The sequence below is a fragment of the Adiantum capillus-veneris genome, chromosome 30 (assembly GCF_014529385.1).
Source record: "Adiantum capillus-veneris isolate H3 chromosome 30, ASM1452938v2, whole genome shotgun sequence".
Taxonomy (NCBI): Eukaryota; Viridiplantae; Streptophyta; class Polypodiopsida; order Polypodiales; family Pteridaceae; genus Adiantum; species Adiantum capillus-veneris.
Genome location: NC_140960.1, coordinates 10,738,448 through 10,754,575, shown reverse-complemented (window position 1 = coordinate 10,754,575; position 16,128 = coordinate 10,738,448). Strand labels below are relative to the sequence as shown.

At 39.6% G+C, this 16,128-nt stretch overlaps 1 protein-coding gene across 1 annotated transcript in view; it reads right to left on the bottom strand.

The window, feature by feature from the left end:
• Positions 1 to 15,136: 15,136 nt before the first annotated feature.
• Positions 15,137 to 16,128, bottom strand: part of LOC147417533 (uncharacterized) — a 110,768-nt gene continuing 109,776 nt past the window's right edge. Inside the window, exons 36-39 of the mRNA XM_086507385.1 lie at positions 16,005 to 16,072; positions 15,871 to 15,937; positions 15,622 to 15,690; positions 15,137 to 15,549 (exon numbers count right to left, since the gene is read on the bottom strand). Coding sequence (XP_086363511.1) covers positions 15,403 to 15,549; positions 15,622 to 15,690; positions 15,871 to 15,937; positions 16,005 to 16,072 — 351 coding nt within the window. The 3' untranslated portion in view covers positions 15,137 to 15,402. The remainder of the gene's footprint in view (positions 15,550 to 15,621; positions 15,691 to 15,870; positions 15,938 to 16,004; positions 16,073 to 16,128) is intronic.

Here is a 16,128-nt window from a genome sequence, read left to right as displayed (position 1 = left end):
TTTTGTCAAAGATTAATTTATATGCTCATAGTGAAGGCCATTCTATTATACAAACTAACCCAGAAAAGGAGTGAAGTTTAGTTGGACTCCTAAATATAGAGCCATCCTTTATTCTCTAAAAGAAGCCATTAGTATGAAGATGACTCTTTGCTAGCCAAGCTGACATATTACTTTTCATGTTCATGTAGATGCTCCTAGCATGGAGATGGGGGCTATTATGGCCCAACCCGATGGAAAGAATTGATTACCTAGTATACTTTACCAATTGCAGGTTCAGTAAGGTAGAACAAGGATTATCAACCATAGAAAAAGAGGCACTTAAAATGGTATTCAGTACCACAAAATTCATACATTATGTTCTAGGGAAGCTATTTCATCTCTATGTTTCCCATCAAGCCTTAACTAATAAACTTGTCATCTAAGGAAGATTAATCCAAATGGATGATGTTCCTTTTGGAATTTGATTTCAAGATTTTTCATAAGTCTAGAAAGACTCATTGTGATGCAAACTTATTTTCCAAAAGGACGAAAGGTATCTCATGATGTCCTTGAGAGATGAACTAGTGGATGCTGCATTATTTCAAACAATGAAAATTGAGGAGCCAAATCCAGAGTGGTAGGACATTTATGATTCTTGCAATAGTGGAATTCCAAAACAATAGCCTCAGTCTAGTAAGAAGGCCCTTATTATTAGATATCTAAAATTTACAATCATAGTTAGATCTTTATACGCATTGGGTATTGATGGAGTGTTGAGGAGATGTGTACCTATTCAAGCAAGGATGCAAGTAACCATTGAGACACACGCTAGAAGTTCATAGGAAATATTTCTATCGATCACTTATAAGAAATTTACAAGCTAGGTTATGGTGGTAGAGTATGATGTCAGGCGGACGTTACAACTTTTTGCAAGACGTGATATTTTTCAGAGAATGGGTAGACCTAATGCAACACATATGACACATATTAGCACTATTAAACCCTTAGAAATATTCATGAAGTGGTATTTGGATCTCATGGATCCTTTCAAGAAAGTCACACCCAAGAAGAATAAGTATATAGTCATGGCTACATGCTATGTCAATAAATGGGTGGAGGCTAAAGAACTTCCCAACAACATAGTTAAGTCCATAACTTGGTTCTTGTATGAACATATCATATGTTGATATGTATACCCAATGGATATAGTTTCAAATCAAGGACTCATTTTACAAATGACATCATTCAAATCCTAGCCAAAATATTTTACATCAAGCATCAGAAGTCCACACCTTATTATCCTAGATGTAATGGACAAGTTGAGAGTAGAAACAAGACCATCAAGACTATCTTAACTAAGATTGTGCAAAAAGAACCCCACAACTAGGATAAGAAGATTCAGATAGCACTATGGGCACATAGAATAGTGTACAAAAGTACAACTCGTATGCCACCTTTCAAAATGGTGTATGATACAGAGGCTATTGTACTAATGGAATTTGTTGTTCCCAGTATGAGGCTAGCAATAGAACATGATATGGATTATACCTCAAATCTAAAAAAGAGGCTAGATGATCTAGTAAGGCTAAAATTTGATAGAAAGCAATGCTAGAACAAGAAGTGGTGTTGAGCATGTGAAGCGGATGGAGTCGCAAATGGACATGGCTATGGTGGAGACAGTGTGTAGACACACACACACACACACACACACACAGGGAAAGATAAGAGATAAGGTTTCACATGACTAGCACACAAATGAAACAAAGTTATTCTTTATGTTTTCTTGTCCTCAAGGGTAAACTTGTTGACATAAGCACATAGTCATGCAAAAAAGGTGACATCATACTTGAAGTCGTTTTTACCATGTCTAATCGCCCTTGTCCCAAGGCATTCTTCAATCAGCAATGATATTGACCCTCCATGAGATCACGTATAGTCTCTACTCGAACATGTAAGAACCAAACAAATTGTAAGCGCTTTTGTCATTCTTAAGTGACTTGATACGAGATTTTGAGCATGGGAATTGGGTGAAGTCACGAATTGACATGGCTAATGAAATGGCATATGAGCTTTGAGGATAGCGGAATTAGGAGAATTAAAGAGAGAATTTTTGTGAAGTTACTTTGAGAACATAGAGGTTGAACTTAATTGATGGTAGCAACATAATCATAGTACTTAATTAACTTGGCATGAACAATAATTTTGCAAGCACGAGAGTTTGGGAAACTTGACAACAGTCGAGGACTGGATTTATGTGGAGCCAGTCCCCCTCCAACGGTCCCCCTCCAATAGGCTTTTCTATTATAGGTTCTCCCATCAAGAGAGACTTGGTACAATACAATCTTTGCATTCCTGGTGACCTAGGTGATGCAATGAAGATGGAAATCTTCATGCATCATGAGCATAACATAATCTTTTCAAAACACATTAACTATCCCAAGGCCTCAAACACCTTCAAAGGTGGAGAGAGGTAGCGGGGAATGAGGGTAGGGAAGAGGAAAAAGAAACATCCATACAAGAAAAAATTAGTTCCTCACTTATCATCACTCTTCTTGCTAGCATAAAAAACAGCATAGTAATAAAGATGGAGAAGATGGCAAGCTTAAGCATTGAAGCATGGCTCTTGGTTGGATTTGCATTCCATAGTAGGACCTCAACTTCTCTACTAGGTTGGAGAAGGAGATGGAGCTCTTGCACTTTTTGCTTCACACAATGAGAGTGTGTGTGAGTGTGTATGGGAGATTATACCCCCAAGCTAGCCCCCTTTTTGCTTTGGTCGACCGCCTCTTCTAGCACTCTCTGGCATTTGATTGGACCTCCTCAAGCTTGGCCAATCATAGGCCTAGTGCATAACAAGCAACAAGGGTAGCCTTGTGACAAGTGTCCCCTTTTCCCCTTTGAGAGAGAGGTCTTGATAAATGAAAAACAATTAATTAAATTAACTAATTTATCATTGGAACCCTTGGGAGGTTAATCAATAGGCTTTAGGCTCATTATGAGGGCAACCTAGCTAGGGGCTTGACATGTGTCCAATATGCCTCCTTGGTCTAGGGTTGCCTTGTGTGAGGGTGTGTGTTCTCTCTCATGCCCCTACATGTAGGGCTTGCTCCTCCTTGTAGGGATCCTTGTTGACCTTTTGACACCTTAAGCCCCTCAACCTTGGGCCCAGTTCCCACCACAAGTTCGGCCCTTAAGCCTCTCAAGCTTGGGCCCGATTCCCACCTCAAGTACAACCCTAGAATCTCAAGCACGACAAGAACCTCAAGCATCTCAGTTAGTAGGCACCACAAGCACCTCAAGCTTGGGCCGGATTCCCACCTCAAGCACAGCCCTAGCTTAAAGCCTAAGGTCAAAGGACTTTTCACACAAAGTATTGAAGGTCTTTGATGAAGCTAGCCCTAAGGTCTTTAAGCTCCATTGGCTAGCCTTGCTCTTTGCTAAACCATCTCCCATTTGGACCCCTTAACCATTGGCCCCGTGTTGAGATAGATCTGTAAGCACATGTTTATTCTCTCACATTAAATGATCAGTTTAATATGAGAAAATCATTTGGGTTGGTTAGATTTTATGACATTACCTCTGTCTTGAAATCATAGTCGTCCTCGACTATGAGGTAGAAGAGATAAAGACTTAGTCATTAGTCAATGTTTCTTAGCGGGTAGAGGATCCCTTTTTACCCTATGACATCATTCCAAGATGAATTACCAATCCATGTGGTGTTTGGGAGACATAGCTTCCACAAGCATGTCTGCTCTTTAGTCCATTTCATTCTCCCAAAGTAGAGTAACAAATTCTACTTGGTGTTTGAGAGACGTCGTCATCACAAACATGATTTTGCATGCATACTAATTAAATTTGTCCACAATGAAAAAATAATTAGTTTTATAAGAAAAAAAATATTGGTCATTTGAAAGAAATTTTTACATTTGCTTACTCTAATGTAGCATTGTAAGCATTGAGAAGGTTCATACTATCCTTAAGTTGTATTCCTTGCATCCATCTAGCATCTTCAAAAGGATAATTTTTAAACTTAATAAGATACCGTCGGATAATCTTACCATGTCGTAGTACCTTGTCTTCATGCCAAAAAGATAGCTTCAGGTTGTAGCACCTCTTCTTGATCTTTGATTCCGGGAGGGTCTTCAATAATTGGTTCACTTGGAGGCTCTCCTGTGCTCTTTAGTCCATTTCATTCTCCCAAAGTAGAGTGACAAGTTCTACTTGGTGTTTGAGAGACGTCGTCATCACAAACATGATTCTGCATGCATACTACTTAAATTTGTCCACAATGAAAAGATAATTAGTCTTATAAGAAAAAAAAAATTGGTCATTTGAAAGAAATTTTTACATTTTCTTACTCTAATGTAGCATTGTAAGCATTGAGAAGGTTCATACTATCCTTAAGCTGTATTCCTTGCATCCATCTAGCATCTTCAAAAGGATAATTTTTAAATTTAATAAGATACCGTCGGATAATTTTACCATGTCATATTACCTTGTCTTCATGCCAAAAAATAGCTTCAGGTTGTAGCACCTCTTCTTGATCTTTGATTCCGGAAGGGTCTTCAATAATTGGTTCACTTGGAGGCTCTCCTTTGCTCTTTAGTCCATTTCATTCTCCCAAAGTAGAGTGACAAATTCTACTTGGTGTTTGAGAGACGTCGTCATCACAAACATGATTCTGCATGCATACTACTTAAATTTGTCCACAATGAAAAGATAATTAGTCTTATAAGAAAAAAAAATATGGTCATTTGAAAGAAATTTTTACATTTTCTTACTCTAATGTAGCATTGTAAGCATTGAAAAGGTTCATACTATCCTTAAGCTGTATTCCTTGCATCCATCTAGCATCTTCAAAAGGATAATTTTTAAACTTAATAAGATACCGTCGGATAATCTTACCATGTCGTAGTACCTTGTCTTCATGCCAAAAAGATAGCTTCAGGTTGTAGCACCTCTTCTTGATCTTGGATTCCGGGAGGGTCTTCAATAATTGGTTCACTTGGAGGCTCTCTCACTTGGAGACTTTGGTGGTCATGAAGTGCTTGAGACTTTGGTGATCTGTTCGTAAAATAAATGGAGTCCCCAATAGATAGTGCTTCAATGTGGCTAGGACATGTAGAACAGCTAAAAGCTCTTTCTCATAAATGCCCAAGACCGTTCCTTCATATTGAGCCTTCGGCTCTCATATGCTATGGCATGCCCTTCTTAGAGCAAGACTACTCCAAGGCAATCACCACAAACATCACATTGGACCTCAAATGGCTTTGAGAGACCCGGAAGCATAAGGAGTGGCTGGGAGGTAAGCTTCTCTTTGAGCTTGTTAAAAGCATGTTGTTCCTTAGCTGTCCATGACTACGTAACGTTGGTCTTTCTTAAGTCGTTCTATTTAAGAGAATTTTTCTATGAAGCGTCTATAGTATGCACACATACCAATAAAGCTTCTTAGCTCATGTAGATTCCTAGCTCTGATATCAATGTAATAAAAATGGCCTATGAACTTTGAGAATAACGGAATTAGGAGACTTAAAGAGACCATTTTTGTGAGATTACTTTGAGAACATAGCGGGTGAACTTAATTGATTATAGCAACATAATCATAGTACTTAATTAACTTGGCATGAACAATACTTTTGCAAGAGAGAGAGTTTCGAGAACTTGACAACATTTGAGGACAGGATTTCATGTGGATCCGGTCCCCCCTCCAATAGGCTTTTGTATTATAGGTTCTCCCATCCACATAGACTCGGTACAATACAATCTTTGGATTCCTTGTGACCTAGGTGATGCGATGAAGATGGAAAGCTTCATGAATAACAAGCATAATAATCTTTGCAAAAAGAATTAACTATCCCAAGCCTTAGTCTCAAGGCTTCAAACACATTCAAAGGTGGAGAGAGCTAGCGGGGAATGAGGGTAGGGAAGAGGAGGAAGAAACATTCATAGGAGAAAGAAATAGTTCCTCTCTTATCATCACTCTTCTTGCTAGCATACATAATAGCATAGTAATGAAGATGGAGAAGATGTCAAGCTTAAGCATTGAAGCATGGATCTTGGTTGGATTTGCATTCCATAGCCAAGAGTGTTTGTGTAGGCTCTCAACTTCTCTACTAGCTTGGAGAAGGAGATGGAGCTCTTGCACTTTGCACTTCACACAATGTGAGAGTGTGTGGGAGAGTATACCCCCCAAGCTATCCCCCTTCTTGCTTTGATCGACCCCCTCTTCTAGCATTCTCTGGCATTTGACTGGACCTCCTCAAGCTTGGCCAATCACAAGCCTAGTGCATAACAAGCAGCAAGGGTAGCCCTGGGACAAGTGTCCCCCTTTCCCCTTCGAGAGAGAGGACTTGATAAATGCAAAAACAATTAAGTAAATTAACTAATTTATCATTGGAACCCTTGGGAGGTTAACCAATAGGCTTTAGGCACATTATAAGGCCAACATAGCTAGGGGCTTGACATGTGTCCAATATGCCTCTTGGTCTAGGGTTGCCTTGTGTGAGGGTGTGTGTGTTTTTTTCCCTCCTTGTAGGGATCCTTGTTGACCTTTTGACACCTCAAGCCCCTTAACCTTGGGCCCGGTTCCCACCACAAGCTCGGCCCTTAAGCCTCTCTAGCTTGGACCCGTTGCCCACCTCAAGTACAACCCTATCATCTCAAGCACGACAAGCACCTTTGGCATCTCACTCAGCAAGCACCTCAAGCACCTTAGTCAGCAAGCATGACAAACACCTCAAGCTTGGACCGGGTTCTCACCTCAAGCACAACCCTAGCTTAAAGCCTAAGGCAAAGCACTTTTCACACAAACTATTGGAGATCTTTAATGAAGCTAACCCTAAGGTATTTAAGCTCCATTGGCTAGCCTTGCTCTTTGATAGGCCATCTTTGATTTGGACCCCTTAACCATTGGCCCCATGTTGAGATAGATTTGTAAGCACCTGTCTATATTCTAACCCTTGTTCCCGTTTATTCTCCCACACATTAAATGATCAGTTTAATATGAGAAAATCATTTGGGTTGATTAGATAATAAATTTTATGACATGTGTAGAGGAGAGAGAGAGAGAGAGAGAGAGAGAGAGAGAGAGAGAGAGAGAGAGAGAGAGAGAGATAGGAGATGAGGTTACACATGACTAACACACAAATGAAAGAGATTTATCATTTATGTCCTATTGTTCTTATAAAGGCTTTTACACCATGTTCACATGAGGGTTGGCCACCCAAATTGGGTTGACCCTAACAGGTGGTCCAACAAAGAAGAAAATATTGGCATGACAACAAGAAACCCAATGTGAATATAGCCTAGTTAATACCTTATGAGGTTGATTGGGTCTTCTCAAATGGAAAGCGAGACTTAAGGATTTATCTAGACTCATGTTACTTGGTGTATATAATGAGACAAAATAAAAATTTACTATTCAGCACCAGAAGAACCTCTAGCACAACAAAGCGTGTTATCAAATACATGACACTCAAACATTGATTGATTTACTACTCAGCACCAGAAGAACCAAAGTGTGTTATCAGATACATCAAACCTTATGAGGTTGATTGGGTTCTCAAATGGAAAGTCAAACTTAAGGACTTTAGAGACCCATGTTACTTGGTGTATAAAATGGAGCCAAAATAATAATTTACTATTTAGCACCAAAAGAACCCCCAACACAACAAAGTGTGATATTAGATACATCAGACTCAAAAATTGATGTCATATGAACTTATTCTTGATAGAATCTAATATGAACAAAGACCATAAGCATCTAGAGTCATCATACAGTAGATGCATCAAGCTAGCTAGCTCCATCTTGTGCTAATAGGGGGGTTTAAAATGTGGTCCATGGGAGGACCAAGAGCAAGGTCTGCTCAAATGAACGCAGCTGAGTGAGCCATCATCTGGGCTTGTTTCTCCTCAATAGTTCAATGCTCTCTGATCTGGATCTCCTCGATCTGTTTGTGGTGGATTTGTGGGGCCCGACATTCAGTAACACACGGACGTCGTTTGGCTCGATTCATCTCAGCCTGTTGGAGAGTCACTCATCTCGATGGATCTGGGAGTGGAGGAGGTGTGGTCCTCTAGAAAATATTTGTAAGCTCTGACTACCTTCCCCCCCCCCCCGGCCCCCCACTTATGTCTTTGTATGTGGCTGTAGAAGTGTATCTCTATGCCTCTATATCTCTAGCAGCTAGCGCTCCAACTGTCTCTGATCTCAAGAGTGCATGATCTTGAGGAGGGTATGCTACCCTCTGAATAATGACTCCACACACAGAGAGAAATGAAACGTTATATAAACGTCTTCAAAAGGCCAAAGTAATCTATGAGACCAGAAAGTTACAATGTGGTGGATCTGATACAAGGTTAGAGTAACAAAAATGACAAAATAAAATACTATGGAATCCTAAAATGTTAGGTGTGAGCTAAGCAGCTAGGTGGGATAGTTAAATCACAAAAGATCCAGCATCGGTCGCTGGCGGATCTCATCAATCTCCTCCATGGTCAATAGCCTGACCGGGCGTTGTGAATGCCAGACCAAAGTGTGTGTGTGTGTGTGTGTGTGTGTGTGTGTGTGTGTGTGTGTGTGTGTGTGTGTGTGTGTGTGTGTGTGTGTGTGTGTGTGTGTGTGTGTGTGTGTGTGTGTGTGTGTGTGTGTGTGTGAGAGAGAGAGAGAGAGAGAGAGAGAGAGAGAGAGAGAGAGAGAGAGAGATAGAAACTGTTGACGTGTCAAGCCATTGAAGAAGAGAGCCAACCTGCAGAGCCCGATCAAGGGGCCTAAACCCTAAGAGAAGAAGCCGCAGAAGAAGTTTAACCAATTTACAAGTCTTGTTGAGTGGACTATTGTTTAAAAGAAGTTCCCACCAACTTATGGGACCACGTCCAATAGGGCTCTAGTCTCTATGATTAAAATAAAGCAACACAAACACCCAAAAGACTGTGTGCCCAATTGATGACATGGCAGACTATACAATAGTCCATATTTTGCGCTGATAGGATGGATATCCACGAAATCCGCTGGCTATTTGTACGGATTTTCATATTTGCACTGGTTGTCACGAGGAAGGGCACCACGTGCCAACGGAAAAGAACAACTTTAATGCCCTTCAAATAACAACTAAACTGAAAGAGATGCAAGACATACAAGACGGGGAGTGGCAGAGTTTCACCCAAGAGAACATTGGCCCCAAACCATGCCATCCCTTTCGGTGTTTCTTTATATTGCTTGAACTTAGTACATCGCCAATACTCCATTCTATACACCTCCATGCGGAGCGTGTCAGAGAATGAGTCCTTGGCTCATATTTAAAGGCCCTTGGCCTATGAAAAGCACTTACTTAAAAGCATCAAACTCTAAAAGCATCTGGCCCAAAAGCTGGCATAAAAAATTAGCCAACGTGAATTATGAAAATCAGGGATTTAATATTTACATAATTACCAAAGAATTTGTGTGATCACAAGGTCTTGTTGACATGTTTACATAATCACAATTAACATGATCACAAACAAGCCGGTTTAGAGCAAGTTGGAAACCAAAAAAAGCCCGCCAGGCTTTTGCATTTTCCCACCGGGCTTATGCATTTTCCCTACGGGCCCGCCGGGAAAACCCTAAAGCCCAGCGGGCTGCAGCTTAATATCATAGAGGGCCCTAATCGGACACGTTGGGTGTTTTTTATTGAGCCACACACACACACACACACACACACACACACACACACACACACACACAGACTATCTTTGTTGTGGAGCTACCTAGTGTCGCCACAATTATAATGACTACTTTCACGCAAAAAACAGACATCATTTGATACACTTACAACCATAAATAGCTCGTAGATGCGTTAGCACACGTGTTCTAGTTTGCAAGGAATGCTTGGCATTGTTGTGTATCTCTCTCCGAGCCAATTGTGATGGTGTAGTTGAATCTCCAATGCAATGAGGAGACAAGAAGTAGCGTTAGGATGAAGCTCACACTCTCTCTCTTTCTCTCTCACAGACGGTCAATGATAGCTTAAAACTTTGATTATGATTAAGTTCTCTTTACAAAATGACTAGGTACCTTATATACTAAGGCTCCCATAGGTTAAATCAAAATAGAGTTAAAGGGGTCAAATGGCTTTGTATTTACAATCTGGAAGTGCCATTGCACCCCCGCTTCTACAACTAGAATAACTACTCATTATAAATGATGTTTTTAATCATAATCCGCATCATATCATAACTATCAAAAAATAAGACTTTGGTATGGAAATTGAGTTATGTCGTGTTGTTGACCAACACTCCCCCCTCCGAATTCATGTCCTCCCTGACATGACCTCATTGCCAATGTCGGTGCGGTCTTTATTGTTGTTTTTCTTTCTTGTGATTTATGTCCTTCACATCCAAACCCCGAGTTGCAACATCTGTTGTTGTCATTATAGGGCTATTACTAGATCTCAATTAAAAAAGAAGCCAATCTCGTTCAGGTTGACTCTTATCATCATGGATAGATAAAGCTGCAAATTCATCCATTGGAAGTTGTCTAGTAACTTGATCACAACCTCTTTTTGTTTCCATAAATATGATCACTTTACTTCCATCAATCATTCTCTTCAGTAAATCTGGCAATTTTGAGTATTTCTCATTCTCAAAAACAACTTCTACAATCTTTTTGATTTGAGATTCAAAACCCATGTTTGCTAGGGGCTTTCTAATTCTTTGCCTTCTTCGTATCACTTGTGCCGACATTTTTCCCCATTGCTCTCAATTTAATATTGCAGACATAAGAACTAGATGTTCAGTTAAAATAAATAAATAACTTTTTAATATATATTAAAAAAACAATCACTAAGAAAGCAATCAAATCTACACAATATGAGATTTGCAATGCACTCTAGCCAATTCCACATATCGACCACATATGTTCTGAGAGAACATACACATTGCAATGCACTCTCTACATGGCATTATGGATACAAAAATAATATGAAATTGTCATTGCAATTATAAATATAATGATTAGTTATATATCCTCTGCGATCTTAAAAAGACACAACTATTTTCACATGCTGCAAAGAATCATCAACATTCACATTGAAATGATGATAATTATTTGCAAAACACACATAAAAGAAATAATGTCGATGATTGACCATCTCATGCACTAACAATCTTTTAATTATAATACATAATTCACTCCCTATATAAACCAATGCATAAAACAAGGCAATGAAATCTTCAATACAATTACACAATTGAGGACTACTTGTACCCAATCAATTACACAATTGAAGACTACTTGTACCCAATCAAGGATTGTAGCCCCCTTATGCATCCAATTCAATATATAAAAGCTAATTTCACCCATTAAGGATTATAGCTCTCATATTGTGCAGCAAAAATGTATATCAATTCAAATGTATGATGGTGAAAAATGCAAGACTTCAAGGATCTTTATATACCTAATACACTAGTACAGGGCTTGACTATCAACTCGTTATTTAAATATGTTCATCTTTTAAAACCAACTACAGTCCTTTTATGGACCAATGGCTTTGTCACAATGAGCATGACTTTCCAAATTCTCAAATGTTTTGGTTTAGTACCTTTATGTTCGGTAAAGGGTTTAATTATTTTTAGAAGTGGTTACCGAATTAAGAATCACGTCCGAGCCCCAAAAAAAGACTTGTGACTCTGTAACCTTAAGTCAATTCACAAGGAGATGACTATACCCGACACTCGGATATACTCCCCAAGGATTTTCTTAGTTAAAATGCCAAAGTAAGAAGAGGTTTACTATATACAGTCGGGCCTGCTGGGCTTTTTCATTTTCCCGACAGGCTCGCCAGGAAAACCACGAGAAAATGGAAAAGCCCGACTGGCCACGCCAAGAAAATGAAAAAGCCTGACGAACTTACCGGCTCTATTGGTTTCTGCAGGTCACCATCAAGATCACGTTAACAATTAACGTGATCACGTGATTTTCTTGTGTAAATACTAGAGTTATTGACGTAATCACACGATCATGATTACATCAATGAAATCCCTGATGAAAATCCATACAGATGCCACATTAGAACAGTTAGCGTAAAACGCAGAATTTCGTATTGTCTATCACGTCAGCAATCTAGCGTGAGTTGTGGGCTGTCCGTACAACTACTGCCACATCATCAAATCTCCATGCAAGTCTTCTGGGGCTTTATTTTAATGCCTTTCATCACTTGGGTCCCATCGGCGGACAAGGTCCCATAAATTGGTGGGAACTCTTCTTTAAAAATAGGCCCCTGGGCAATACTTTGCAAGTTGGTAAAACTTCCTTGTGCCGCTTCTACTTCTTCTCCTACTGCTTCCTAAATTTTAGGCCCCTCTGTCGAGATTTGCAAGTTGGCTTCGTTCTTTAGTGGCTTGACATGTCAGCAAACTGTGACACTAGCAACTTTTGGGTCATATGCTTTTAGGACAAGATACTTTTGACTTGATGCTTTCCTGAAATTGCATTTGGGCCTAGGGACTTTAAATAAGACCCATTGGCTCACTCTGGCAGCCTACCCGCAAGAGATGCAGACCATAGCCATGGATGTTGTAGGTTGTTGAAGCACTATAAAGAAATACCAAAAGGGGCCAGGGCGCCAAGGTTTGGGGCTAGTGCTCTCTTGGGGTGGAAATCTCACTCCACATCTCATGTGTCGTACATCTCTTTCAGTTTCATGTTATTTGAGTGTTTAAACTTGTCCAGTCTGTTCTTTTTCTGTTGACACGTGGTGCCTGTCCCGTCACAAAGAGTGCTACATAGACTCCATAATAGACCTAGCTGGATGGCCCAACCATCGTCAAGCAGGATATCGGTTTATGTCAAAATGGAACCCTATCATTTCTCTCATGGCCAACTCGATTGATTTGATGACCATTTTGTCAAAAGAAAACAACAAGAGTACACACATCTTTACACAGTCTAACCAACAAATGTAAAACTTTCCATCAAGCCAAGCCAACAAACAAAATGAACAAAATGAGAGCATGCTGCGTCGGAGATTGCATTGGTGGTTGAGAATAGCTATCATTTCACCTTCGAGGCCAGTGAGATAAATAGTAGTGCTGTAGACATTAAAGACCAGATAATCCAAAAGCGAGATCTAGCTGTGGATCGTAGAGCAGGCCTGAAGTAGATTAGAGAAAGATTTCAGTAGGCAGCAAGCACTGTGTTAAAGATACCTGGCCTCAAAACTCCCATGCTTGTGGTGAGGGTTGCAAATTATGATAAGCACAATGAGATTATAGTTGCATTTAGAAAACTCGTGTCTATAGACCCCATAGTCAAAAGTGTTTGAATAAACAACTGTGCAGAAGGTGCTGTAAGCATGTAAGTACACAGTCAAAACCTTGTTTTGAAGATGACAATAAGGAAAGACAAGATCAAGAGAGACTTAAGCTTCTTCCTAAATAGACAAAAGTACCAATAATTGTAGCTAAATACGATGTGCAACCTCTAATGCATGGGCGAAGTGGGAAGATGATGCATCACCACTTCTTGGCAAGGCTATGGCCGCAAATAAAAAGAACATGGGAGAAGGGATGCGCATCTGGAGATTACAGCCAGAAATGGATACATGCACAAACATCCCCTACAAAATCTTTTCCAAAAATTGGACCAAACGCTATACTGTATGGCATGCCAAAAACACTCACTATACTCCTCCGATTGACATGCAATGCTTTTTTTTGGCCGTAGGTGCTATGTTCACGAAAATATTTTACGTGAGCGTTGCTTTACTGCATCTATTTATATTAAAAACTCTCTAAACGCTATAGTTTCACCATTCAAAATAACCTCTTGAAAAATAATGGTTTTGAAAAAATACAGTGGCTTTAATTATTGTCATATTTCTAAGATCCGTCTCGCTACCCCCTTATTATTTTAGTAAGCTTAAGAAGTAAAAGGCTTCCAATTCCTCAAAGAAAAGTTTCTTCACATTGAATCCTATATAAAGAAGGTTAGAACGGGAAAGTGTGATTTGCAAAAAGTACGGTTGGAGAAATGAATTCTTAGTGGCTGGTACTCTTGGGTATTAGTTGTATTCATACTTTAAAGGAGGCTATCTCCTTAGCCTTGCAAGATTGAAAAGACTTACTCCTCAAATTACCATCTCCATGAAATCCTCAATTGAGTGCATCTATAACTCATCAGTTTGTTTATTTGCAACACTCTTCTTGTTTAAAAAGCCCTTCTTTCTGATTAGCTCTTTCTGCTCCCTACGAACCTTTGAGTCGCATGTACATTCTCATTTTCTTCTTCAAATTCAGCTCAACGTAGTCCCCAACACACGTACACACTTTTTTTTTTTTGGTAAATCTATATTACCTGCAAAAAACCCTCTTAAAGAGCAGGAAAACCCATGGAAAAGGGAAGAATATACAAGTGTACTGTGGCAAGATTCCAGGTAACATCCGATAGGCAATACCCCTATAAGGCATCTTCACAAAAATAGCCTTTCTCAGAGTAAGACTACTTTTCCAAACATCTTGCAGCCTTTCCCAACACCAACATGTTTGTTTATTCCCATTCCATAATGCATTGCAATGGTCAGCAATCCAAGGGTTAAGATGCATCTTTTGATAGAGATGTTTGGTTGAAATTTGCATGACTGGAATCCCCATACTTTCTTGGAGTACATATTTTCTCCATGGACAATAATCTCAACCCTTTCTTTTGTTGATTACTTCTCCAAAATTGCTCTAATATCTTAGACATGAAAATATATATTTTGTGCCGAGACCAATATATTAATGGCAAAAAGAACTGTAAATAAGCAATCAGGATTATATTGAACAATTCAAAGCCTCACATGCAAAGGCCAAGTAGAAAACTTCCACTAATGTATCTTTTGTCGTACCCGCTACAAGACCCAATATGCTTGCTTGCAAGAGGAAACAGGCCATGCAAGTGGATATTTGAGATGTCTGACTATGTCATTAGGAGGAATCCCTCCACCTGGCCAAAGGACAGAATACCAATTTTTCAACACGTGCGCGCACGCACACAATAGAAGAACTGACACCAATGCATGCTTGCATGACTTTCAGGGCGTAACTTTACCATGGTAGTTTACACCATTGCAACAAAAAGAACCTCTTTTTCTCATGCATGAATAAACGGATTTTGACAAGGGGGGATTAAACCAAGTGCAGAGACCCACAAAGTGAAATATTCATACTAAAGAGTCGTTTTTTTACATACATCTGCTGACTAACGCTTCCATCTATCTATTAGCCATATCTTATGACTGATGCTAAACGTGCTGCCTCAATTTGACAGAATCCTGAACATGTTGGAAGAAGGTCCTTTAGAAACAACTTGTTATGTATAGCTATAATGGGCTTTTAAACTTCTTTAAGGTCTGTTACACAATCTGTATACAGGGAGTTCCCCGAGCTGTAGACTACCAGAGCACTATGTTACCTTTGATTTGGTGCTCCAGAATCCTCACTTTCCGCATTCAAAATACCCATGCCCACAGTGCTAGACTGACTACTGTTCATGTTCAGATGAGATTCTTGAGATATTGAAATCAGAGGTGGTGGACCGCAGAAGCTTAAAAATACCTGCACAAAACTAAAGACAATTCACATGGAGCCAGATTTAAAAAAAATCAAAACAGAGTGTGGGGACATTACCGGCAAGAAAACAAGCCCATGCAAGGATCCCAATATAACCAACGCAAGGTACATACGGAAGTAATACACCTGCGTAATTGATGCATTAACTTTCCCTCAGTTTGCAGAAAACACGCCTGTCTACACGATCCACTAAAGCCTTGAAAGACGCCCATGGATCACAAGCTTGCAAAACATTTGGTTGTATGTAAAAATTTCACAAACACTCGGCGCAGCAAGAACAACACAATACAGTAGTCAGAATGTTACCTCAAATATTTTTGACCGTGAAAAAAAAAGAACCAAAACTCCAAGAAATTTGGTTACCGTTATCCCACTGCAACGATAATAGTTGATAAGTGAAGTGTGCTTTTTACCATGCAAAAGACGTACTAACACCCTACCTAAACACAGAAGCCCCCATGGTGGCCAACGCTTTAGTAGCTCTTTCAGATCTGCTACCTCCAAACATCTGGGATGCCCATTTAAAGGTTACTGGTAGTGTTTCCCAATAAACACTCTATACAA